General features: G+C 45.7%; 1 protein-coding gene across 2 annotated transcripts in view; it reads right to left on the reverse strand.

Moving 5' to 3' along the window:
- Positions 1-8,651: 8,651 nt before the first annotated feature.
- The window catches only part of greb1l (GREB1 like retinoic acid receptor coactivator), a 61,115-nt gene continuing 42,662 nt past the window's right edge, over positions 8,652-27,104 (reverse strand). The window contains exons 12-34 of one of the 2 annotated variants that reach the window (XM_035431569.1): positions 26,629-26,814; positions 25,693-25,989; positions 25,250-25,378; positions 24,205-24,339; positions 23,867-24,064; positions 23,516-23,696; positions 22,722-22,911; positions 21,826-21,959; positions 21,181-21,520; positions 20,518-20,633; positions 19,147-19,388; positions 18,130-18,704; positions 17,773-17,875; positions 17,529-17,684; positions 17,276-17,415; positions 16,527-16,688; positions 15,968-16,172; positions 15,047-15,212; positions 14,131-14,358; positions 13,522-13,663; positions 12,929-13,129; positions 12,278-12,416; positions 8,652-11,887 (exon numbers count right to left, since the gene is read on the reverse strand). In XM_035431569.1, the coding sequence (XP_035287460.1) occupies positions 11,724-11,887; positions 12,278-12,416; positions 12,929-13,129; positions 13,522-13,663; positions 14,131-14,358; positions 15,047-15,212; positions 15,968-16,172; positions 16,527-16,688; positions 17,276-17,415; positions 17,529-17,684; positions 17,773-17,875; positions 18,130-18,704; positions 19,147-19,388; positions 20,518-20,633; positions 21,181-21,520; positions 21,826-21,959; positions 22,722-22,911; positions 23,516-23,696; positions 23,867-24,064; positions 24,205-24,339; positions 25,250-25,378; positions 25,693-25,989; positions 26,629-26,814 (4,529 nt within the window). In that variant the 3' untranslated portion in view covers positions 8,652-11,723. Of the gene's footprint in view, positions 11,888-12,277; positions 12,417-12,928; positions 13,130-13,521; positions 13,664-14,130; positions 14,359-15,046; positions 15,213-15,967; positions 16,173-16,526; positions 16,689-17,275; positions 17,416-17,528; positions 17,685-17,772; positions 17,876-18,129; positions 18,705-19,146; positions 19,389-20,517; positions 20,634-21,180; positions 21,521-21,810; positions 21,960-22,721; positions 22,912-23,515; positions 23,697-23,866; positions 24,065-24,204; positions 24,340-25,249; positions 25,379-25,692; positions 25,990-26,628; positions 26,815-27,104 lie in introns of both variants that reach the window. The other variant, XM_035431568.1, reaches the window with a different exon arrangement.

Raw genomic sequence — 27,104 nt, forward strand, 5'->3', positions numbered from 1 at the left:
TGCCATTTTGTTGTCTTTTTCCTAAAAAGGTTTTTTAACCACTTCTGTAGCACCCCCCCAAATATGCTGAAAAAAGACAAAATTCTGGACAAATCCTGGTATAAATTTGGTGAAAATACCACTACAAATGAGCATTCTGTGTTGTTTTTTCAAAGCTATGCATTTTCAAAAAGCCCATTTGGAGACTTCAAAAGGACACTTGGTAATCCAAATATAGTATGGGTTTTTAGAGGTATACAATACCCCCCCATCTACCTGTCCTTGCTCTCTTTGCAACCTCTGGTAGCAGCAGGTCTGGAAGATTGTAGAAAATAATTACATTAACTATCTAGTTCACTAATCCATTGATTGAGGTCCATATAAAATAGGATATAAAAAGTCATTCAATGAATATTGAGTCTTTTTTAGGAATAGTCTCAATAACTTTTTTTGCCGGTGTGCAACATTCTTGGCGTGCATCCGAAAAAAGCTATGGTTTATTTATGCAGGAGAAATGGTAAATGGACTGCATTTATATAGCGCTTTTATCCAAAGCGCTTTACAATTGATGCCTCTCATTCTCCAGAGCAGTTAGGGGTTAGGGGTTAGGTCTTGCTCAAGGACACTTCGACATGCCCAGGGGGAGAAATGGCAACGTCCGAAATCATATACTATGGACTACATGCTATATTATGTATGCTGTAATTAATCTTCCTTAGTATGTGAGTAAAAAGTATGATGGCTTTTCAGACAAGAGTCTAAAAAGCCATATTACATCATCATAGTAACGCGCCACTTCCTTTCTGAACTTTGCACGTTAATGATGCTGTGTACCGAAGATGTTGACGGCATGCAAGCAACCTTGCGGCATCTTGCCCTGTCTTGAAATTACCACTCGTCTTAAAAATGGTGCACGTTTAAGTACATTATATAACACTAATTCTGCAGTGTAGCCTGCATTACAATAAAAACTAGCTAGGTGATGCGACTTTGTGTAGGGAAAACAGAAAAAAGTTTCAAAATGTAAATATAATCACTGGTTTTAACTGCTTTCTGCTAAGCATAGTGTAAGACAATTTATAGAACTCTGCTCCTTATTAGACCTCCAAAAGGAGAACAGGCTGTTTACTGTGCTGACAGGGAGTCAGCAAGTGTGATTAAGAGGCAGTGCTCAGTTGCAAAACATCCGATTGGATTAGCATTATGTAAACCTTAGATTCTCCATAATACAGTGTAATCATGTTTTGTATTGTTGGAAAGCTGATGTCACGGGGAACGAGTTGGTGTCTCAGCTACAAAGGTTAACCCAGTGTAATATACTTACAGAGATTGTGCAGGCAGGATTCATTGTACCGTTTTGTCATGATTGTGTCTTTATTCGATGACTTGAGGTTTTTACTTGTATATTAGGAGACAAGTGCAATCAAATGCGTATAGCCATTACACCAATTGCATTTTGCACCATTGTAAATTGTCATTACTGCTGAACACACTGAACAATAAACTGCATTTCTTTTAACCTTTTCTTCATTGACTCTTATCACTGCACACCTGCCAGTTTAATGTCCTAATACACACATAGAACTTAGGATATCTGCACCCTGTAGTTACTCGCCTATACACTAGTGTCATAGCAGGATACACAATTGTATTTATTTAGGCTACACAGGCCAGAAAAACGTCCGCATCTACCAAGCTAGATAGCAATCCGTATAGAGACACACGACTGGCAGACAGCAGTCTCCTCTGTCTATGCATAACTGTTAGCACAGAGGAAAGGTTAAAATACAATTTTGGAGTCAGATAATCCAGATAACATTAAATTAATCTTGTTCCTGTAGCACTGGGTGAGACTACACATCTTTGGTGTGAGGAGAGGTTAAGTTCTGGTTTCTTTCTGTTGGTGACTTTGACGCACCATTTGGTATTTCTGAGGGGTTCCTTACAGTAGTGAAAGGTAATACTAACATTTGAATTGTTCAACTCTTTCGCCTTTTTGGGTTGAATGGCCCTCCGCCATTATTAGCTGATGTCTGGTTGCTTTGGTCGTGAAGTATTGTAATGTAGCATGACGTCTAAGTCTTTTTTGCATACTGTTTAATGCATACTACATTTTCAGACATTCGATCACATTCTCTCTCTCCTTCTCTCTCTCTCTCTTGCTTATTTCTCCCCCCTCTTCCCTTACCATAAAAACCTAACATGTATTTCAACACAGTGACTCAGGTCTTACTGGGCAGCTTGGTGATCTAGGACAAAGAGAACCTAAATGTTGTCAGCCTGGCTTTTTCAGCATTCTTTGTTTCAGTTCAGAAGGTAATAAACTGCCTGATCCTATTTTTTCAGGATCCAGTCAGCAGGGCCCTGGACAGATGGCCTCTGTTCTTAGGCACTTGTCATTTAAGGTCAGCTGATGGCATGATGGTGAACATTTTCAATGACGAGAAGCCAGGCCTTTAGTCCCAGGAACCTGGCGGCCTTCCTCCATTAAACTGCTTATGGCCATATGTTCTGCAGTCCAGTATGAGAGCAAGCTTGGGTGCCGTAGCCAAACAGGACAGGAGAGTGTGATTCCGACTTGTTAGCTGTTAACTTGTTATGCCGCATTTTGATGATGTAGCATTCTGTCAGGCAACCAGTATATATCATTTATAGTACCACTGAATCAGGGTATCTTGACATGCTGAATTTTTTTTTGAAGACTTCACTGTATCAGACATATTTATCCATTCACCCAGTGATATCATTAAAGGGCACCTGGGGATTTTGTATGAGAGATTCATTTGCCATTTAATATTTATCTTTATTAGAGCATGAAATCAATTTGAAGCTTCTTTAAAAGCTCCGCATTTGAAAATGAACCCTAGGGAAAACATTTTATAAGGTTTGTCAAGCGCACACACCAGATCTGTGGCCCTTTCATGGTTGGTTTGCAAATGTATTGTTTGTTTTTGACAAAAATGTCCAATCTCGGGATCCCCAGTGGATCCTCAGGATCCAGATAGGCCTGTTGTGAGCAAAGTCTGTTCCCTTCATTGGACTTTCTGGTTGGGTGAGCTTATTGGCCAGGATTTCTTGGTTTACACCTGAATTACTTACTCCCAGCCAGATGCCCACAGGCAATCAGTTGTTGTCACTGAAAGATTCTACCCTTGCTTGGGTTCAATTTTTCTTTTTTAAATAACTCATGTAAAGCTTGAACTGGACTCCTCGGAGGACAATGACATCACCTTGCAGTGCCTGATTGGTGTATTCTGAGGAAAAACTAAAAACATTCCATTTCTGTTTCCCATGGGATCCAATCACACCCCTCGTAGAAGCCAGCACAGCCCAAGCAGTGTTCATTTGGGAAGCTCAGGGTCGTAAAATGAAAGGAGAGGGAATGAAGCAGAGATTATAACTCCCCCACCCCCACCCCCCCCTCAGTTTCTGCACTTTATCAGCTTCAACATTACATTACATTACAGGCATTTGGGTCAGTGTTTCCCAACCTTTTTCTTTCATGGCACACTTTCACAAATTTTCAGAATATCATGGCACGCCACTCTCAAAATTACTAGCACCAGTGCAGTACTGACGTTGATGTCACGTGTCAAGAGTGAGCCTAAATGTTCTTTTGGGGGTTTATTTTTGTGAAGTATTTATTTTGCCTTTTGTGAATGGGATTTGTTCATTTGAACTTTTACATTGTTTAAATGATTTTTCACACAGCACATCGGTTGGGAAATGCTGATTTAGATGACTCTCTTATCTAGAGCGACTGACACAGCTTTTACAGTTTTTACATAGTATTAAAATATATTTACAGCTGGATATATGCTAAAGCAATCCAGGTTAAGTACCTTGCTCAAGGGTACAACAGCAGTGTCCTAACTGGTAATCAAACCTGGCTGCAGCCTTTAGGTTACAGGCCCATTTCTTTATTCAGCTTACTGCATTGCTGTCCCAACGTGACAACTATTCGCCTGCTCAGTGCCAGCCTTCCCTGGGAGTTGGGTTGCCAAAAATATCTTTGCGCTGTTCCACAGCAGTCTCGAGTTTTGAGGAAAAAGCGCTGTCCTTAAACGACCAGATTAGAAATAGCACTGTTGGGCGGTGGGTGAAAGATTTGGATGTTGAACACATGGCTCTCTCACGACCTCACACTGACCTTCACTGTCTGATTAGACACCATTTTCTTCAGCTGTATTCCATGCTAGTTATAAACTGTTCAGGAAGGTTGGCCTGTATGAGCAATTCATTTTGAGTGATGCAGCATATTATCTGCCCAGTTGCCATCTGCACTTATGGCAATTATCTAAAATTCACAGAAAGTATATAACCTCACCCTTACTGATTATGGTCAATGCATTTGTTTTCACAGGCTTACAGCTGATTTTATCCTGTTTCATTCCTATCTCTCTCTCTTTCTCTATTATGATTTATTAGACTAATTGCTAGAATGATTGGAAGTATGATGTCAGCATTAATGCAGGACTCTCAGTGGAAGAATCAGGGAGTGAATTACAGTGGGGCTTGGGGGGTCTGACCCATCTAATTGAGACTTGATCTGCCACTCATGACACTAAGAGAGAACATACTGCAGGATTTGAATTACAGGGGAGACAGGGGGAGCTCAGCTCCCCTGAGAGAGTACCGAGCCCCCCAGTGTGCTATACCCCCCCCCCATTCATGATCTCACAGACCCAAGCCCCCCCCCCCCCCCCCCTTTTTTTTTAAAAACAAGCCAAAGTGCAATTCAATCTCTGAGAGGAATTATGGTTTGATGACCTGGAAGCCTGGAGAGGGTGGGTTTTTTTTTTTTTGCTTTCTTGCTCATAGCTGTATTGCACCTGAATTCATATTCTGAGAAGGCCTTCGTCCATCTGCTTCTTCCTGTCAGCCACAGGTTTGTTTGAGTACATGCAGTCGATTTGTTCATAAAAATTTACACCTGTCCCTCAGGAGGAAAAAAAGGAGAGAAGCAGAATTGTTTTCCCAACGAAACTGTAATTTTAAAGAAATTTTCTTCTTGTCCTTTACGCCTTCTGAACACCTCGGTGGAAGCAAAGAAGGGGGATGGGGGAGGGGTGGACCTATGCTCATGATGTACAGTTTTTCTCAAAAACAGGCTATGTCATGGTCTGGATATAGTCTATTTTTGTGAAATTTGTGATATAGAGAATCAAAATATAGTGATGGGTTCGGAGTGTTTCTCCTCTGGAATTTGTGACGCCATATTGTATCAGGCAACACTAAGGGCATAGGTTGTTTAGAGAACAAAGAGATAGGCCCTCGCAGATAGGATGGACATGTATACCCAGTCAAGGCCCCAGAGGGTATTTAAACCAGGCTAGAAGACCAGCGGGGTGTGGGTCGCTGTACCGTGTGTTGTGTTTCAGTGACCTTCCCATTGCCCAGTGTGATTACAATAAACTTTTACTTTCTTCAGTAAAGTGTTTGTTGTCTTGGTGAGTTCCTCCATCGTCCTGACTTTGACTCCATGGGAAGAAGCTGGGTCCTAACAATTGAAATCTGTTCTAGATGAACAAGATAATACCAGTGGTCTCGGAGTACCCAGAGCTCTGCAACTGTGCAATTAAAGGGGAACTGAACATTATTTTGAGAGGAAATTAGATTTGAAAAAAAGCTCTCCAAGTTGCAAAAACATATAGATAAATAAAGCATTTGTCTAAAAAAGCCGTCTAAAAACATGCTGCAGTCAATAAAAACATATGCGAGCCACACATACTATCATTCCATAAGGCCGTTTACAGAAATGGGCCCAAAGGAAAACAAACTCTTTACTGTGCCAGGTTTGTCAGGTAAAGGTAACCAACACAACATTCACAAAACATCTAATTTGGACATATTAATTTGGACATATTATTGCAAGTACCATTTTGGGGAATAGCTATTCATGGATAAGTTCTGGGTGGTTTGTTTAATTTCACCGCAACAGCGCCCACTAGCGAACATGACCATACTCTTCTCTTCAGGAAAAATTTGGCACAAAATTTGTTCACGTTTACTCTTTGGTGGGAAGCCAAGCTGGATTGTTTGTTTCCTCTACTCCCTTAGCTCGTAAGAGGTGCTGTTACCAGAAAATGTTTACACACGTTTTTTCTCTATATAAAAAAAAACATTGGAACAGGGCACTGCCAGGCCTTGTGTCCCCTTGACACAGTGGGAGTTCATGGCTCACAGCTCCACAAAGAGATATCACCTGTGTGAAGACCGCACGTCTTTTAGGATGACTCATCTGCCGTTTTCATTTATTTATTTTTTGGAAAATGTATTACAGCAGGTGGACTTCGGTAATGCTGACTTGCAGCTACCAGGGGTATCACTTTATATTTTCGTTCCAGGCACTTTTGTTCAGAACAACTTTCATCTTCACTTTGCACACTGTGACCCACTTTAGCAGCTGGCTATGCCGTTAGGGTGAGGCACAGTGCTCAAGGGCAGTGTATCCAGCTGGGATTTAAACAAATGACCAGCTGGGCCAGAGGCTGATACTCTAACCCCTATGGGACATACCACTGTTGTACAAGGTTGCCACAAGCATTTTGTTCTACAGAGGTGCACTATCACACGCCAAGGGAGACACCCCGGGGAGGGAGATGCGGCAGTGCCGGGGAACATCGTTGTCTGTCGCATGGAGAGAGAGAGGGCACCCACACAAACATGAAATCAAATAAACGACCCTCTTCACTCTTCCCCCTCATGGGTTCCGGGCAAAAACAGTAAACTAAAACAACAAGCTAAAATAACAAAGACAAAAGTAAAACGGCACGACCACTTTCCCATGCGTCGCCCGTAGCTGACCCGCCTTCCCAGCCAGGTCCAGCTCCTCCAGCATCCCAGCTGAGGATTGCTTTTTTTTTTTTTTCTTCTTCTTCTTCTTTCTCTCTTTCGTGCTCAAAATAAAATAAAACAAAACTCATGCCTACACCCTTGGTGTGAGCTCCCAGTCCCAGCCCCAAACTGTGGAGAGCAGCACACCTTTAAGCACCTGGGCTGATTAGCTAATGCAGCCCAGGTGCGTGTGCTCTCCACCAGCCGGCGCAGCCGAGACCAATCCGAGACTGCTACATGCACATTTCCCTGGATCCTGTTCACATTCTTTGTGAGAGTCGGTGATGTATCGGCACTTTGACTTGGTAGCAGAATTGATTGGTTGATTGATTGAAAGTGTATCTGAAGGAATATTCCCTGAGCCTTGGAATGCCTTGAATCTGTTTAACCCAACTATCATTAACAATGCTGGTATGCTGATTATGCTGGGAAACTGAAAAACAATGTCTGCGGAAGAATAGTACTGTTCGAGTTTGCCTCCAATTCACTTACAGGCCCTCCAAGGTCAAGCAAGTGTTCCTTGGAAAACTTCCTGCAATTTAACAGCATGATTTATCGAGGCATTCCACAGAAAAGTCTTGTGTTCATGTGACAAATCGTGACTGTTCTTTCCTTGAGAGATGAAAGCAAATAAGAACATTTTAGCCAAAAATCATTATCAACCTAATTGTTATTGTAATTCATGTTTCAAAGTTAAGAATACTGAAAATACAAAAAGGCACACCGTGCATATTTTTTTAAATGTTTTTTTCCCCCTGCAAGTCACAAATCTCAAAGTGCATTGAGATCTCATTTAATATTAGCAGCTATGCTTGCATTATTCTCCCCAACTGAACCAAATGTAGTTTTCACTCCTTGAAGCAACAGAGACTTGACTCCTGAAAATGCTTCCAATTTAATGTTTCTAAAAAGAACTACAACCAAAAGCCCTCATTTGATATGTTTTTTTTCTTTTTTGTGCATGCACAATTGAGCATTCACTACTATAAGCCTGAAACCAAACCCATGTTGTCTGATCCATGACAGTGTGATGACCCCCTACTCTGCTCCCAGTGCTGCTCATTGTGGTATTGTTCACAGGTGCCTGAAGTGTAGAGCAGAGGGTCGTTGGTGCAATTGGGAGCACCTGTGTCCAGGGCTCCCAGAGAGATTAAGATGCCTGTCTCCAGTTTGATTGAGAGCTCTCTGCCCACTGTTTGGTTTCTGTTTTGGTGTTGGCTGTGTTTTTGGTATAATTAGGTTATTTTAAACATATTTTAAATGTGAATTTGCTTTTTAAATGCTTCAGTGTGCGTCTCCCTTTTTGTCATGCCCTTGAGCCAGGTCGTGACAATAGGGAATAGTCTTGCTACAAGCCAAAACTTTTCATTCAAGTGAGCAGACATGTATAAACCCACTTAAAGACTGAAACTGAATCATCCTGGAATTTTCATCTGTGTATATCCTAGCGTTGTTTATGCACGTAGTCCGGATGCCGTTCAAAACGCAAGTGAATAGAAAGGCAAAGACAAGATTTTAGCCCATCGTCCTCCATAAAAACTATTCATTTAGGCGGCCACTTTAGCCATCTGCAATCGTGCAAATGTGACGCAATTTCACCCAATGAAATGTGAATATAAAGTGACTATTTCAAAAGTCCTAAATGTAATTCATTCTGAAAGCTGGAGGCTTTCAATGATTTCTGATGGAAGAGAAAATTCTGTCAAAAACGCGGCAGTAACTACAGACAAAACCTCCTTCTGAATAAAGCATGTGACATGGGATACAATCTGTTAAGTACCTGACAAAAAGAACTTATTTTAATACCATTTTATTACATTCATTTAATCCAACCAAAAAAAAAAAAAAAACATCACAATTCTAAGTCGTGTGTTCACAGAATCAACGAAACAGTAAACATGAGGTAGATCACTCAGGCGACAAGGACGCCGTTGGTATAAAAAGGAAACAAATACAATATTTATTTAAAACCAACAGCAATTACATACGACATTTTGAAAAGCAAATTGTGTAACATGCCATCTTCTTGTTAAACGTTGAGTTTTAACGGTCAGATTGTTTCTTTAGATGGGCACTGCTATAATTTTTTTTTGTTGCACTAATAACGGATTTGAATGTATTGCACATTCACTTATGAATGAATTTTTGGCAGCGTACGTGCACAGTGGCTGGGTGATTCTAGTCTAATTTACTGTTCATAAATCTTCCATTCACTGAAACATCCTGATCAGTCCAAAGCAGTCAACAGGGCCATACTGACAATGCCTAATCGGGACACAAATAAGATACACAGCCAGCAAACTACCACATACCCCGCAATGTACCAGCATGAAAATAATACCCAAACAGTGCTGAGCAAAGCTACTGCTGCAGGTTTCAACCAAGCTTAAAAGGACTACAGAATGCAGCTTGGGCAAACACTGTATGGCTACCTCCATAAGAAAAAGCTTGATTATCAGTTCAAGATAGCTTGTGCAGTAATAATGAATCCATTAAAAAACATGACTGAATCTCATTTAAATAAAATATTTCTAATAACAGAAATGCAAGAGTTACCCATAAATGACACAACAATGAATCTCATCCTGGATCCTTTGTGCCTTAGCCATCACAAAACAGTAATATTTTCATTATCAATATTTGCCGGAAAAAAGTGACCATGGACTACAAAATCACAAAACCCTTAACATTTCTAGGTTTGGTTTAGTGTACTAGTTTTCTTATAATGTAAACAAAGCTTATCACATTTTATGATAGTATCAATTTCTGTAAAACGTGCCAGGTGACCCCATCAAGACACAGGATATACCGTTATTTCCCACACACTGTTTAGGATCCACACAGTTTTATGTTGTGGTTTCAGATTATTTGAAGTGGAATGACATGACATCACACTATGTGAAAGTCAAGGTAGGCATCTCAAAACAGCTTACGTGTGGATGCCCTGAGCACAATGGGCTAGACTGAATCATTTCCCTTTTTACAAACTGACATGGTGTAAAACTTGATATGGTGCCCTTTGATTTTTTTTGTATGAAAGGTGGACCGAATGAATTTGCCCACATGAGTTTAAAACTCCCCATCAGAGTAACCCACTCACTGACAAAGGCAGTACACTGAAAGATCGGAATCTTTTAGCTTCATTTCAAGAAATTCAGTGAGGGTGTCCCTGTCATAAATTAGTTTCAGATTTTTATTGACCTAGTTCCACTGTTTTTACCATTTAAACTTACAGCATGATCCCATTTTTACTGAAAATTACAGAAAAGTGGTTAAAGCATGACACAACAGGAGAACATGACATGTGACCAGAGAGTGTTTCAGGTTGAATACCCCTGATTAAAGTAGTGAACCTGAACAGCGTCTGTAAATACTGATATGTATACATATCTTTCAAAAAGTAAGGACTTGCAATCAGAGCTCTATTAAATCTAGGCAGGAAAATGACAGAAGGCATATTGTACGGAATACCCTGTGCACTTACATACAGAAATATTCCTACCCCCGTTGGTGGGTATTTATAAATCTGCATGTTGATTTGACCTAGTGATGACTGCAGTAAACAGCTTTTTCTCCCTCAGTCTCAGGTTTCTGTGAGAAAAACCTGTGTTTGCAATAAAAATCGGTTTCAGGTAGATGAGGTATAGCTGAAGCCATCAATACTTTCAGGCACGTAACACTATGCAAGAGCTGGTCTACAGGCACGTAATGTGTAAACAGAACAGTTTGGGCAAAGCACACGGCAAAAGCTTGCTGTTAGTCACAAAGGTAGTGATAGCTGTACTCAAGGGGGGGGGGTGGATTTTGTCTTTTGCCAGTGTTATGACACTCCCTTAAGGCAGTGCATGAACCGTGTCTGAAATACTTTTCAGACACGGGTCTGAACGACACAAGCCAAACGGCAGCAAAGAGTCTAGCACATGAAATCCAGTCTTCCCACTAGCCAGAGCCATTAGTCATTTGTTAGCAACTGTGCTTAAAATAATAAATGTAAAACTACAAGAGGCTGGGTCTGTGTGGTGAGGGTTGCCAGGTTGTAAGATTGAAGGCACAATAGAAAGAGCAGTAAAATGCGTTCATACTGCATCGTTTGGCATCCCAAAGAGGTTTTGACTTTGCTCAAGGCTAGTCTTTGGTCACGGTTTGATTCATGACATACTCCTGTGGCAGTGTTGTTTGATGGATGCTTGCTGGCCTCCGCATGTGTGGAGGAGGGGGGGGAAAGAAGAATACTACAGAGTCAGAGATGGTGCCTTATCTCTGAAGTCCAGATGTTGCGAAACCTTGCTCAACACAATGCGAAAACAGTGACATTCAAAGCGTCCATTACTTTGCCTTAAAAAGTAACACCTAACTTAAGCCACATTTACACCCTGAGAGAGAGTGTCCGTTGAGTACAGGATATACAACAGCTGGGGCGGGGCTTCCCTGTTTGCAACACATAAGAGTCCTTCCCATAAATAAAACACACAAAAATAACATTCAAGTCAGCTCCTGGGAAAACCGTGCAAAAAAAATAAAATAAAAAACTAAACAAAAAAAAGAAAAGAAAAAGACCCTCCCTCGGCCTTGCTTCGGCCCATGATTTTGCATTGCTGAGGGTCGTACTCTGAATTGCAGTCGGGACAGGCGGAGGACGCCCGAGGGGGTCCTCACGAGTCTGGGTCCGCGTAGGTCCCCGTTATAGTGCAGCATGGAGTGTGCAGAGCGTGCACGTCTGCGCTGGCTGGAGATCGGCGGCCGCTGGGCCTGGCCGCTCTTCCGCTCCGGCCACGGGAAATGATTGTTGGTCCGGCGCCCGGCCGGACACGTTCTCCGCAAGTGATTATCGTCTTGCGGGGAGGAAGGAGGGCGGGGTTAGGCAGGTGGAGGGCGGGGTCGGGGTGCGGGGGTTCAGAGAGGCGGGGTCAGATGTGCCGGCCCGTCAGGAAGTAGAGGGGCTGATCCTCGCTGCAGTTGGCCGTCTGGAACTCGTCCCGGAGACGGAACTGCCACTCGTCCTCCAGTTCCAGCCTGACGATGGTCTGCCGCAGGGAGCTGCGGTCCTGTGAGATCACACACAGCGTGGCACCTGCGGCGGAGAGAGAGAGAGAGAGAGAGAGAGAGAGAGAGAGCTGGATAAGCTGTAGGATAGCTGAGAATGACATTGGCTCACTACCTATCCATCTGAGTTGTAGGGGTGGACCTTCTTAGCCCACATTGCTTATTAACATTTTGGTCTCTCGATGTTTATCTGTTGTCATGGGTATATCTGTTACTATATGGTTGTCACCATATGCTGCAGTACAAATTGGCAAATAGACATAATAAAGACTAACTGACTGACTGAGTAACTGACTAAATAACTAAACAAACAAAACAAAACAAATAGAATACAATCAGCTTTGCCACCGTGCACACGAGGAGTGCTCAGTACTATGCGCCACACGTGCACTGAGACGCGGGTGCAGTTAACGCTCACCTTTGAGGAACCGGAACTTGCTGAGAAGGCTCGGGACCACGAATGAGTCGGCCAGGTACAGAAGCAGCCCACTGAACACCACGCCCCGGTGATCCACGCAGGCAGGCTGCGGCCGCGAACTCACGTAACACACCAACACCTGCGGAACCGCACACACACGCGCACACACACACACACACACGCGCACACACCACAGTCATTTCTCAGTCCTCGTCAAAGAACCACTCCTTTCTTTTTCCAAGCTATGGTGTCTGAGTTCAGCGTAAAAGTTACAGTACTCGACACCATGTTCATACAATAGTATCTAGAGGCACAGTACCTGCAGAACATTCAATATTAACCAAAACTAATGGAAGCTCTTTTTCATTTAAAAGTTTGATCAACAGAAAAGCACTACTGAACATTATGTGCAAGAAAAAAAACTGGTATTGTGACAGTTTCAACCATACAAACGCGTTCTTAGAATCAGGTCTACACTATGCACTAAAGCGATTGGTCGGATTCTATAGTAATATAATCCAGCCATTCTGACATTTTTGGAAGGGCTGGCTAGGATCCAGATCACATTTGGAGGGTGCAGAAGATGCCCAAAGCTCTGTGGTCGCCTTGCGGTGCACTGAAGACCGTGGCCTGACACGGTCAGTCCCTCACCTCAGGACCGAGGTTGAGGTAGCTGTCGATGGACAGCAGCGGGTGGCTGTGGTTGCGCACTGCCTTGGGGAAGAGCCTGTGGCCGCTGTGCTGCAGGAACTTCTCCAGCAGGAAGTGGGGCGGGGCCGCGAGCAGCATGTGCTCGCTGTCCGGGGCGCAAACGTACTGGGAAGGGCTGATGGGGGCCGGGTTCTCTGACACCTGTAGAGAGCAACACACCAGGCTAATTACGAGCTGCACCAACATGCGCACAAAAGCACACACAGGTGTACTCACAGATGTGAGTGCATGTGTACAAGACAGTAAGTGTAGCTAAAACAGGGGCTAGGTAGTTAAACAGCTATATTACCAGATTGTAAAACAGCATGTCCATGATGATGAGTAGGACTACATTAGCCAACAGCTGATATATAGCTAGCTTGGATACACTAGTAGCCAGTTAGCACATTTGTAAGCTGTGTAGTTGTCCTAGTACACAGTTGGTGTGACTACACTAGCATATAGCCAATTAGCATGGCTACATTAGCAGTCTGTTAGCAATGAAACAACCCTGTCAGCGACACAGGCTAAAGGACAGCATGCTGATTGATTACCAGGATCTTGGGCGTGACGCTGAAGTCCCTGTGTCCCCCTGAAGGGATGCGCTTCTTCATCAGGCTGAAGCTGTTAAAGCGGCAGAGGAGCAGGCCGCTGCTGTGGGCCTGCAGGTTAAAGTCCACCTCCTCACAACTGTACCTGCACTCACATACACACAGGGAGAGAGACCGATCAGAACCACACACACACACACACAGGGAGAGAGACCGATCAGAACCAGACACACACACACACACACATACACACAGGGAGAGACCAATCAGAACCAGACATGTACAGGCACACACGTATGCACAGACCAGACACACGCAGGCACACACACAGGGAGAGAGACAGATGAGAACCAGACACATGCACGCACACACGCACACATGTACACACAGGCTGTTTATAACCCATAGATTAAATGTGGTTTGGATCTGCCCATTTCTAAATCTGTCTTTGGCAAAAATCATTTTCCAATGCTATGTTTCTCTTCACAACATCAACGAGTTTAGCTGTTAGACACTTTTACCAGGAGCAACGGAACCAGGAGCAGAGTCTGTCACGCTAGCATGGCAGCAGCGGCTGCAGCGGTAATAGCAGCGGTAGCCCAGCCCTCTCACCGGTTCAGGTCATACTGGACGTTCTGCGTCAGGTCCACGTTGAGCATCACAAAGTGGTGCAGGTGGCACCGGGAGAAGGGGGCGGTCCCGCGCCGGGCGGCCAGCTGGCTGCTCCACTTGCGCACCCCGCAGAGGGCGTACAGCGTGATCTTGGGCGTGGCCTCCATGTGCTGCAGCACGGCCTTGAGTGAGACGTTGGTGTAGCCGTGCGACCCCTCCACCGCGTCACTGTCAGAGGGACAAGCCGACAGTTAGCGCATCAGATTTCACATACAGGGCACTATTTCAGCACACAGTCAATACTGTAATATACTGAATACTGTGAATACTGAATCCCATCCAATTAATAAAATGAGTTAACTGTCATTTGACTCTTGCAAGAACCCAAAACAGCCTTGACAAGATGAATGTTTACAAAAGACCCCAAGAGAAAACAGAAATACATTCCATAGCAAAACGACTTTCATTTTAACAAAATGCTGTCAAGCTTAACACGGCCTGCATACATAGTTTATTTTTGTTTTACAGAGTGTACATTATTTTCAGCCTGAATATATCAAAACACCAAACATGAAATGACAGAAATGAAATTGCATTGTACATTGTGTTGGGGAGTTTTGAAAAGAATGGTCATCAAAAAATGATTATTCAAAAGAATAACTGAATAAAAATCTAGAACAGTACTAGTATTCCCTTAAAACAATGTCAACTACTAACATTAAAATTTGTAATAATACTAAGCCAGTCAACAGAAAAACTTGTCCCATTGTTACAGGAAGCATAAAAATAGATAAAAATGATTGCAGTGGTGTTCATCTATAAATATGGTTCTGCAGTGTCACTGCATGTTGCATGTGCATGCAGATGCCTGCTCAGGCTCAGCGCGCGAGCTTGCGCGGGTTAGCACGCTTAGTACCTGCTCTGTTCCTGGGGCTGATGGGTGTTCCACAGCACGCACGAGTCATCCATCATGACCACGAAGGGCCACACGTCCTTCCTCCTCCTCCCCTGCGCCTCCTGGCGGCTCCTCTCCCGCTCCAGGTTCTGGTGGGACAGCTCCTTAATGAGGAACCGGGCAGCTCCTGAGAGGAAGAGAGCAAGCCGTCCTACTCCATTCCACAGGGAAAAGCGGCATTCGCGACTCCATGTCCAGGACAGGGTGCATGGCCTGGGATGGGCAGCTTTATGCATGAGCTAAAAGTTTTGTTCAAAAATATAATAACTCCAAACATAAATCACTTTTATTGCATGTTAAGTCTACCATACTTGTGATTATTGTGGAGAGGGGAGATGCTCAGAAATATAAAAATGGTATACAAAAATGATACATTTGCAAAACAGTAAGCACTTTCTAAGTTAACTTACACTGGCTTAGTTAGAAAAGCTAACTGTTTCATAATTGTTACATGTCAATCATAAAGCCAGGCAGCTAGCATGGTAAAAGTCTAACAAATGGGGTGAAAGAAGCAGTAGACTTCTCTGTGCATTGGACTGCAGAATGCTTTTACATTCTATCCGGTTTATTCATAAAAGCAGCAGCTGGTAACAGCTTTGCATCATGCAGAATACGTGCAGTGCTCGATTTGATAAATTCATAAAGGTTGCTTCTGAATAATTACTCAAACAGCGTTAGTGTATCTTTACTTTGATCGTCACAGCACAATAAATGGAAACAGATACATTAATCTACCTGCAAACATCTATATGAAACGTCTGTATTACTGAAATGTACATTAAAAGATTATGTCATTTTTAAGTTTTGCATTAAAACTGCACTGGGGCGATAATCAACAAGCCTTAATGCGTTTAGGGAACTACCACTGAGGATGGTACTGACCCACTCCGGAACTGTTGAATGAGGCGGGGAGCACCAGAAGGATGTGGTTAGGCCAGTACTTCCTGTAGAGGGGCATCTCGTACTCCTTCACCACCAGGATGTGCAGATGGGCAGCACCCTCCATAGCATGGAAGATGTTGAGCAGACCATGCTCCTGGCGCCCCCTGGTGGGGGTGAAGATTGGGCTCTTCAGCAGGTCAGGGCCCTGTGACAAACCAAAAGAGTCAGGCTCCCTGTAATCCTGTGCTATTGGTGAGTCACAATGATCAGCGCTTTGAAAGGTTTAAATCATTAGTGACAAATTTTGAGGCAAACTGATTGACCTGCATATGTTTTAGCTAGCCCATTCCTGTCTCGTATTTATTATTGTGATTTACTTGTATTTTGTTGAATGTTGTATGTCTGACGCTGTGTATTGACTTATGCTGCTGCCTATCTTGACCAGGTCATGCTTGCAGAAGATTTTAGATTTAAGATTTTAATCTGAATGCGCCTTCCTGGTTAAATAAAGGTGAGTAACCACGGTGCTGTCGCCCGGGGTGACAGCAGGCCCGCTCACCTTGTCGGAGACCAGGGGAAGGCGCATGCTCTCCAGCTGACGGCCCTGCTGGCTGAAGATGAAGTGGTGCTCCTTCGACTTGGGAATGAGAAAGTGCAGTTGGAGCTCCTCCCCCAGGCGGGCGGAGCTGATGGTGTATGAGTGGAAGGTGTAGTCCGACACCTGCAAGTACGCACACACACATATACGCAAAATAAACAAACATACAAAAAGGGGAGACAGAGCTACGATTAATATTGGACAAGGAGAACAAATACAGGGGAACACAATTCTTGTGACAGTGAGGCAGTGGTGAGGCGTGTCTTATTCCTAAATCATTCTGTGATATAAATACATTTTCTGTACATGTCAATACAGTAATCTGACTGAAATATATTGAATATTGGTATATTTGAATCAAATCCTTGAGGCAGAATAAGTACCATCTGGAAGAATTACAAAAAATGCTCTGCCTCATCACATAAATCAGTTGGAGTTGGGTTTGCCAGCTACCTCAAATATTAACAAGCTAGTTCACAAACCGTCATTATAGTACCAGCCCCCCTAGCTAGTCCGACAGTACTGTTATTCACATACAAAATGGGCAAACTTCTCTCAAATTTGTTATCATAAAATTAACAAAAGCTAACCTCCTCCATACCCCCAGACTGTGTCCAAGCCAAGCCCCTTTATAATCAACCATTTACACAATTTCTGCTGCACAATTTAACCTCAGATGTGGGATAGACTATAAATATATAAATTCTGACCTGAGTCACAAGGCTTGCCTCTCTGTAGTGATGGCACTGTTCGCAGTGGTGAAATGCATTGTGGGCAGCAAACTTTGTCAACATCACTGACATTGTGCCATGCTTAGCAGGCCCCTCTTGCTTGGTTTCAGAGCTCTGGCCTGTACACAAAAAAATATATGAATACAGAAACGTGAGTGGTCACATATTCTGAAATCAAAGTTACAAAACGTAAGGATACGCATTTTATGAATTTTCTGCCTGGTGGACTGACCTTGTGCGGACTTCGGCATGCATTCACTATAAATGGGGCTGGCCCGTCTGAACTTGGGATCTCGAGGGAAAAGGTCAAAGGCCATTTTTTGGATCTCTTCAACGTCTGGCCACTTCATGCTGGTGGGTAGCGTGGTCTGTGAGCTCTCCACTTGGTCTGGAGAGAGGTGAGAAAAGAGTTCGCACATTAGGATGGTCACGTGCCCATAGGTGTGTTCCGGACAGAAAAAGAAGGCCTTCCTCACCAGCTCCGAGCTCGTCCTCGTCATAAACCTCCACTTCCTGCAGGCGGATCAGCATGCGGAACAGGACGCGCAGGAAGTGCAGGTAGGCCCCAGTCTTTCCCACCTAGAAAAGCACCAACATCACATAAGCCACTGGCCGAGACTGGGCGGTCTGTCGCTATAACACTATCAGAGATACAGAGCCTGTTCTAAGCTCTAACTAAGATTCAGACTTCAGTCTGTGTGTTCATGTAGGGCCCACACAACCTCTGATGCCCTGCCATTGTGTTTATATCCAACAACCACTGGCAAGAGATATTCAGATTCAACTGATTGGATGGAACTGAGGAGCGGGAGGTAAAAGAGGCGGAGCCTTGCCTGCGGTGGTCCACTGAGCATGAGGCGGCGGGGGTGGGGCGGGACCGGGCCGGCGTGGCCCGCCTGGTTGCTGTGGTCGGCGTGGTGCTGCCGGGCGCTGGTCCACTTGCGGTAATAGAGGGACTGCTCGGGCCCCGGGACGTCCTGGCGCAGGGGGGGCCGCAGGGGGCTGCTCCAGGCCACGTCGGCGTGGGGGAGGAGGGAGGAGGAGCGCAGCTGGCCCCCGCGCTCGCCCGCCAGCAGGCTGTAGGCGGCCCGCGACAGGATGACGGTGCGGGGCGTGGCGGCGAGGGGGCTGCCGCAGCGGGGGGGCTGGCTGGACTGGCTGGGCCGCTGGGCCGAGGACGAGGGCGAGGAGGGGGAGGAGGAGGAGGAGCAGGAGGGAGAGGAGTACGTGGACTGGGGGGCCGAGGAGTTGGGGCTGGACAGCTGGCTGCCCTGGGAGTCGCACTCCTGTTTAACCCCCCCGTGGGCGACGCCCCCTTCCTCTGCCTCCGCACCACCAGGCCCAGAGGCGCAGCTGGAGGTGGAGGGCTTCTGGGTGGAGGAGCTCACGCCATTCTCTGTGACGGAGCCTAGAATGGGGGGATGGAGGGAGGGAGAGGGGAGAAGTGGTGAAATAAACCAAAGGAATGCACTCTCCTCCAAGAGAAGTTAATTTTTTCATACCTTTTCATACTAACGCAGAATTTTTGACACCACAAATATCAAGAGCCAACAAATATTAATCTTGGAACAGAAACAGTTGTGTTTTATTGGGTTTTCACAGGGCCACATCAAACACAACCTTTTGCTCGAACCAAAGTGCTCAGAGCAGATAAACATACCTAATGTCAACTATGCTTAACTTGAAATGTTTCAATAAAACTCAAATATGTCAGGATAGACAGTGTGCAGGGGCCCTCTTTTAAAAAAAGAAAAGCATTTGTTTCTTTTTAGCAAGCAAATAGTCCCGTGAGGACCAGGCTATGTCCAGGATGAGCGTACAGCGGCGGCGGAGGGATATCAGACGCTCACCTGAGGTTCCCGTGACGGCGCTGCCGTTGCTCTGCGGCCTCTCCAGATCCATGGCGAGGTCGTCGGGGTCGCTGGGGCCGGGTGTGGTGCTGGAGCCCCCGTCCTCCGCCTCCGCGGGCCCCCAGGGCTCCTGCTTGGCCCTCCCGGACACGTGCGTGCAGGCCAGGCCCACCTCCTGCTCCAGCGCGGTGCGCGTCAGGTAGCTGGAGTCGATCAGGCGCAGGTCGCAGTACTTCAGAGATCTGAGAAACGCACAAACCGCTCATCAGCCCGCGCACACGTGGGAGCCCTTCCCCGAGCACTGATCACAGATCAGTCTTACAGAGGGGTCAGAAGGAGGTGTTTGTGATGTCATCACTTACCTCACTCCCCTGTTACTAGACCAGAAGGCACTTAAATAAAGGCTGTCGTAATATGCAGGTCAAACACACAGAACCCATAGTTTATGAGGTGGATGATTCTGATGATTTTGCACAGCTCATCGTACTTGAACGTAAATTGGTGGACTGGGGCTCCACACACGGTGGATGTTTCTAATCAGGTATCAGGTAATCCATATAATATGCAAAATTACTGAACGTGTGGAATCATTGTATAGGGATGATTTTGTCATTCACATTGATAAGACTGTACCCAAGGAATTTGTTAGCCTGTAATAAGGCTGGTCTCTAGGTGTCACTCTCTCTTTGGGATTGAATTACATGGGAACAGACAAGTAAATACGCTCATTGTCATACCATACAGCTCTGGACATTTTTTTAAACATTTTTTTCCAGGGCTCTATATAATTCATACAATGCCCAAGCATACCCCTAAATCAGGGGTGTCCAATCTTACCCGAAAAGGGCCGGTGCCTGATTCAACTAATTAACTAATCATGGTCTGCAATCAAGTCCAATCAGGTGTCTTAGAGCAGGGTTTAAACAACAACATGCACCCAGACTGGCCCTTTTCAGATAAGATGGGACACCCCTACCATAAATATTTACAGTGCTGTGAAAAAGTATTTGCCCCCTTCCTGATTTCCTCTATTATTGCATATGTGTCACACTGAATGGTTTCAGATCTTCAGACAAAATGTAATATAAGTCACACGGGACCTGAGTAAACGCAAAAACACATTTAAAAAAATGTTTTATTTATTTAATGAATTAAGTTATCAAACAGTGATTGCCCCTTTGAACAGCAATAATAGAGGACATCAGGAAGGGGGAAAGTACTTGTTCATGGCACTGCACTGTATGTCGCCAGCACCTAATATGAACTTGGGCATAAATCTTAAAATATGAAATATGCAGAATGGGTCTTTGTATGTGGGGGGCATGGAGTAAGCATGGGTACGCAGCTCCCTGCAGAAAGAGGGCGTGGCACCTTGGGAAGGTCTCTCCCAGGGGGTCCTTCCCAGTCAGGATGACGATGCAGGGCAGCCCCTCCAGGTCCTCATAGGTGTGCGGCACCCAGTCCTCACTGTCACAGCCCCGCCAAGCCTGAGAGACAGAGCACAGCCGCGCAGACACACACACACACGCGCGCACGCACGCGCACATACACACACACCCACACACAGACACACAAAGACAAAGGCACAGATTTATCACAATAATATTTAAACTCGCTAGAGTGTAATTGGCTCTCGTCTGTGAAAACCATTAGGTGAAGGTCCTTTTCTCCTGCTAATGGTTCTTTTCTATTTTCTCCTTGCATATTAAGGGTCATTAGAAAATCGGTTGACGGGAAGATATAATGATGGGGGTGAAATTATCTGTTTTACTGAACTAAAAGCCACACAGTATACTACGATTCTGGACCCGCAGTTACTCAGACTGGGGGGAAGTGGGTCTGTCTGGGTGCACTTTTTTCTACTCATGGTCAGGAGGTCACACATTTTAGTTGCTCAGAACAAATCATGGCCTATGTTGCCCAATTAGAAGTTAAAACACAAAAATCCTCAAAATAGAAACAGAAAATATAGCACAGAAAATACATATAGATATAAGTTGCGATTTAACATTTGAAAATGATTCCATTGCTCACCTTTAGACGGGCGATGAAATGGGGCGGGAGACTGAGCTCGGAGGCGGGGCTTCCCAGCAGCACGGCGAATCGGAATTGGAGCCCCAGCCTGTCGCGCACCTCCTCCAGCCGCTCGCGCGCCAGCATGGCCAGCTGCAGGGAGGGGACCCGCAGCAGGAGCATGTGGCCCCGCCCGCCCTGGCCCCGCCCCGGGGACCCGATCAGGTCCTCCACGATGGCCCGCGTCTCGGGGGTGGTGTGGTCCCACAGCGCCGGGGCGGCCATCAGCGCCATCAGGGCCTCGGTGTACTGCTGGATCAGCAGGTAGCTGCGCACCACCATGCTGTGCAGGTGGAGGTGCCTGAGGCAGCCAGACGCGACCAGTTAGACCAGGCCCGGGTAATTCTGCTCCTGATGGGTCTGTGTGTACGCAGGTTTTCTTTCCACCAATTACCCTAGCTAAATGAGCTAACTGGCTGTATACGCCAACACTGGTTCACTAGTATATTAGATCACAGTAACACGTTTTATGCCTGAAAATGCATTGGTTTTATTGTCTTTCGATGAGGGGGGTACATATGGCACTGTGGGATGTGGGATGCTCATGCTGAAGCACTGAGACAATTTTGAGCGCTGGTGTTTCCGGCCCACCTGTTGAAGACTGACCTGTCCAGCAGGGCGTTGACCATCTTCTCAAAGGCGTCGTCGCAACGCAGGATGGGGCTGGCCACGCCCCATTGCAGTGAGCGGCTGTAGTCGCTCAGGCCAAAGTACACCTGCTCCTCGGGCGAGGTCTCCCCCTGGTGGACAGACACAGGACAGCCATCAGCACATCGCTTCTCAGCTTGCCATCGACGAGATTGGATGAAAAGGCTCAGTCAAGAGCCACAATGGACAATTCACAAAGGGGAACAGCGCTTTCTGTGTTCAGTTTCCAGGAGGGGCACTGCCACTGTACCCTTGAGAACGGCCCAGTTCCTCCCAAATCACACAACAAATGGCTGATGGAAATGGTGCAAAGGGGCCAATGACAACTGTAGCTTATCTTTTGTTAAAAAAAGTAGAGCAGACAGTTAAAGGACAGAGCAGACCGTATTAGGCAGAGGGGTACGGGGAGTCTCGTATATAGCTTGTGAGCCGCCAGCCCAACGGAGTGCAACACACCTCACCAAAAATTAAAAACCTTAATCATAATGAGTAACACTGATCACAGACGAAAAGTCCAGGGGTCAGAAAGTCCTGCCATGTGTTTCTTCCACCCATGAGTTCAGCCAGCTGATTTCGCTAATTAATTCTACCTCCTGGTGGAAAAATTGTGCTAATTCGCAAATCCAGGTGATTGGAACAAAACACTGGGGAGTACTTTAATATCTGGACATGGATTTTGCACCGCTGCCTTTGGCTCAACAGTGCTACCATTTTAGGAGCATTTGCCCCTGAGAATGCATGTGTGCTAACTGAAAAAATCATTTTGGAGCTCATCGCCTAAGTGGGATACATTAGTGTGCTAATAATGTTAGCATAGGGCCTGGTATGGTCACTGTGCGGTACGGGCCACTCACCGGGCTGTCGTGCTGGGGCCAGTGCATCTCGTTGTGGATGCTGATGCGGGTCTGCTGGGTCTGCAGGGTGAAGGGGAAGGAGCTGACCTGGAGCACCAGCAGGTTGGTGGCCTCCAGGACCTCCTGGCAGTTCACCACGCGGTCGGCCAGGCCCTGCGGCTCGCCGTGGCAGGCCGAGCCCAGGAGCGCGCTGCGGGGGAGAGGTACGCACGGGGAGCGGGGGTCAGAGGCAGCACACACCCCCGCCCTTCAGCCGAGCGCTCGTGTATCCCTTTCACTAAAACCCCATCACAATCTTGTTTTGGAATTCATCTTTTGAGCTCTTACGTTAGCGTTCTGCTAGCCGTTCTAGAATGAGGAGCACAGCCTGTAAGCATGTGCCCATTTTACACACGGACGGCCAGACAAAACTATACGAGAGCTTATTATTCTTTGATTGACAAAAACACTTTAATTCCTGGAATACCCAGCTTGATGAATGGACAATGACAAATGTACCATTGTTGTTCTTTGTACAAATAGCTGATGGAAATCGTACAAAGGGGCTGATGACCTTCGCAATAAAAAGCTTTTCTTTTGTTAAAAAAGTAGAGCAGACAGTTAAAGGACAGGTAGTAGGCAGAGGGGTACGAGGGAGTCACAGCCCAACAGACTGCAACACACCTCACCAACAATTAAAAACCTTAATCATAATGAGTATGACTGCATGGTCTCACAGCCTACACAGCCCATACAATTCGCGGCACCTTATTATGACATCACGAGAAGGTGTGGCCGAAGTCATGGAGCCTTACCTAGTCAGGTCTACATGTGAGTTGTCATGGATGAGGATGTGGAGGGTGCAGGGATTCTGCCTGACCCTCCGCAGAAAGGCCTCGATTTTGGGGTGGACTTCGCTATCCAGACGAACAACATATTTGTCTGACTTCTGATGGGCAGAGACGGCGTCCTCGACACCAAGATCTGTCAGAATTCCTGGAACAGCCAGAGGTGACAGGAGGAAGAGGACAAAGCAGGTAAATAAATAAAATTGTTTGGGACAGATGCTATTTTTACATGACGACTGCACTGCATTACAAAAAAGCCACCATTGACTTATTGGCCAAGATGCGGTTGTTCTTTCAGTTAGTCTTAGCCCCACCTACCCGATTGTCTGATTCGCTGTGCTGTCTGGTGCATCAGCACCTGGGAGGGCGGGACCAGTACGAGGAAATCCACTTTGCAGAAGCGGCTCAGGTCCAGGCTCTGATTGGCTGATTCAGAGATGGAGCAGACCTGGGAGAGGAGGCAGTGTGCCACGCCCACTTGCGGAGGGTAGATCTGAAATGCCTCAGTGATTGGATCTGCAAGCGGGTTTGGGGGATTTGTTAATTTCATCTTGTCATCTACTTACAGTTTAGTACCACAAGATCTCTTGCCATGTAAATGAATAAGTTTTACAGAGACAGAATGAGAGAAAGAGAGAGAGAGAGAGAGAGCTCACCCAAGTCTGCAGTGGGCACCATAGCTGCAGCCTCCTGTGTGTGGATGCAGTCGCTGATGTCTGCATGGAAGGGTGGGGTCACCAGCTCACCCCTCCTCTGCTGGAATCTGGCCAGCTGCCTGTCCAGGCTGTCCCCTGTGAAACAGCATCGCACCACCGTTACTCCCCCCACGCTGACCCCACTGTGGCCTTAGTCAAAGGGAGGAGCCTCTGAAGCACGTGGCTGATGATTGGACAGGCTGGTATGGAAGGTAGCGCTGTGTAAGACTTCTCTCATCAAATCTGACATGCTCTCAGGGTTCCATTCAACTGCTGAGCCTCAGGAAATGGAAATGTAGATATTCAGTTTTACAATATGAATTATGATTATTATTTTTAACAAGGCATGTGGGTAAATGGATCGTAAATAAACTGCATTTATATAGCGCTTTTATCTAAAGCGCTTTACAATTGATGCCTCTCATTCACCAGAGCAGTTAGGGGTTAGGTGTATTGCTCAGGGACACTTCGACACACCCAGGGCGGGGATCGAACCGGCGGGGATCAAACCGGCAACCCTCCGACTGCCGGACAACTGCTCTTACCTCCTGAGCTATGTCGCCCCCACAGCCCACATGGCACAACTCCAGCCCATTATCTGGCAGGCAACCCTTTGAAAATTATTTCCAACTCATACTGTACGATCTGTAATACCAGTTCTACTGGTACTTTTTTACATATCTTCTGGGATTGTTGTTCTGGATATTTTGGGTTAGATCATGTGACTGGTTCTTAAGTTGCTGCTACAAACATCTATATTGTGTTTTTTGTAGTTTTTTGTTATCTTGATACAAGGACTGACTGGATGACAATTAGTTTTTTTCCAGTGAGACATGATTTCTTACAAATAAATGGCTGAAAGCATTGCTTAAAATAGTAATGGTTGTTCATAAAACCATTATTTATTGACTAAATAATAGTTTCACTAACAAACATTGCTATTTTAATCGTGTGAACGGAAATGGACATGTGGCAGATAGAGGAGGCGAAGACTGAGGAGACTGACCTAGGGAGGTGGTTCTAAAGTGGGAGGCCAGGTCGCTGACTTTGCCCGTGATGAGCTCATAGCTGATCTCCTTCAGGAGCTCATTGGTGGTGAGCATGCTCTCTGCCAGGGCTCTGGACTGGTACTTTCCTGGAGAGAGAAAAATATAATTTCATGCATCTGATACACAGAAACATATATACACACATTCACATGCACAAATGCACTACAAAAAACATGCAGACACACAAACATGTGAAAACACACACACACACACACACACACATTCAAATTCTAAAAATACATACATAATGCATAAATATATAACTACATTGTACAATATAATCTGAAATCATGTTTGGAGCAGTATGAATGTAAATGTTCATATAGAATATGAATGCAGCAGTAACTGTAAATCCTGAATGTGGACTGTTTCGGGGGCCCATAGAGGACGGCGCACTCACCCAGCACCAGCACGCAGAACTCTGTCCCGCGCTCCGGGGAGGCGCAGATGACCGCCACGTAGTCGGGGCGACGGGGCCGGCGCGGGGCCTCGCCCAGCGAGCGCAGCGCCTCGGAGATGCCCTCCCCGAGCGAGCTGTGGGCCAGCAGGACCTGCACCGAGTCGCCCGAAACGCTGGCCGCCAGACGCGCCAGCCAGCCCAGCTGGGCCGGGGGCACGGACGCCCCGGCCTGGCCCTGCCGCATCACCCGCAGGGCGATCTGCTCAAACTCCTCCCGCAGCGGGATGTGGTCCGGGCCTGCGGGACGAGAGAGAACATGGAGCGTGTGGGGTAAGGGGTGGAGGAAGGACCGCAGCACACTGTTCGCTTTGCTGGACCCTCACCCGCGAGGCCTCAGTGTATCGTTCCCAAGCATTACGGGTAACATAATCACTGAAGGTTCATTTGATTTTTATTTAGGATAGAATGTCAGCTAGAATCCTACAAAGTGACCGGTCAGCTGATCAGGTATGAAACTGGATGGGCCATATGCAGTTATGTCTCCTCATTACCAGTACCACTGATGCAAACAGGCTTCAAACCAGACCTGAGTCAAATAATCATTTAAAATATGTTATGCCCATTCAAATTTGGCCATGGTCTTCTTCAAACTGAAGCAATTCACCCGTCCCACTTAAAAAACTGGAAAATACTATCAAAATTAGACAAAAGGAAATACCTTGTCACTGTTTCTAAAGACTGCAATGTGGAAAAATCAACAGTGTTTGATATAAAGAAAATTCAGGACAAAACAAAAAAGATAGGAAGGGATGCCAAAGTGGAACCATTCTGAAAGCTGATGTTGAAAAACAAATGAACGTCCCAACGAGATCTAAATTACTGCTGCTTTGATTTTTGGTTATTACCTTAAACTAAGGTTTAAGTCAGAGATCTTACCTAGCCGCACCAGGTACTGCAGTGTGAGCAGGACCATGACCTCTGTGTTGGGAAGCTGGCCGCTCGGCACACCAAGTTCCTCCAGGCTCTCCCCGCTCAGTTGTCCGCACTTGTAGCAGCTCACCAGTAGGGGGCTCACCACGATGTCCCCCACATTGCCAAAGAAGTATGGTAAAGTACCACAACCTGGAGTCAAACGGAGAGTGAGGCAAGAGTAAATATTGATCCAACTCACAGAAGCGTGAACACGCTCTCATACACATGGGCACCAGCTGCCTTTCAGTTTTATTAGGTCACAAAGTATTCTCTGACAAACTTCACTGGAAAACCAACATGATACACCTGAAGCGCTTTCTAGGAATAATAAGAATGTATTTTTGAACTGAATCTATGATAATGATAACCGCTTAAGGGAATTACGGGGAAGGTAACAATATTTAGACATTTAGATAAACTTTAACTAAAATCAGATAAAC

Source organism: Anguilla anguilla, chromosome 8 (assembly GCF_013347855.1).
Source record: "Anguilla anguilla isolate fAngAng1 chromosome 8, fAngAng1.pri, whole genome shotgun sequence".
In the NCBI taxonomy this organism is placed as follows: domain Eukaryota; kingdom Metazoa; phylum Chordata; class Actinopteri; order Anguilliformes; family Anguillidae; genus Anguilla; species Anguilla anguilla.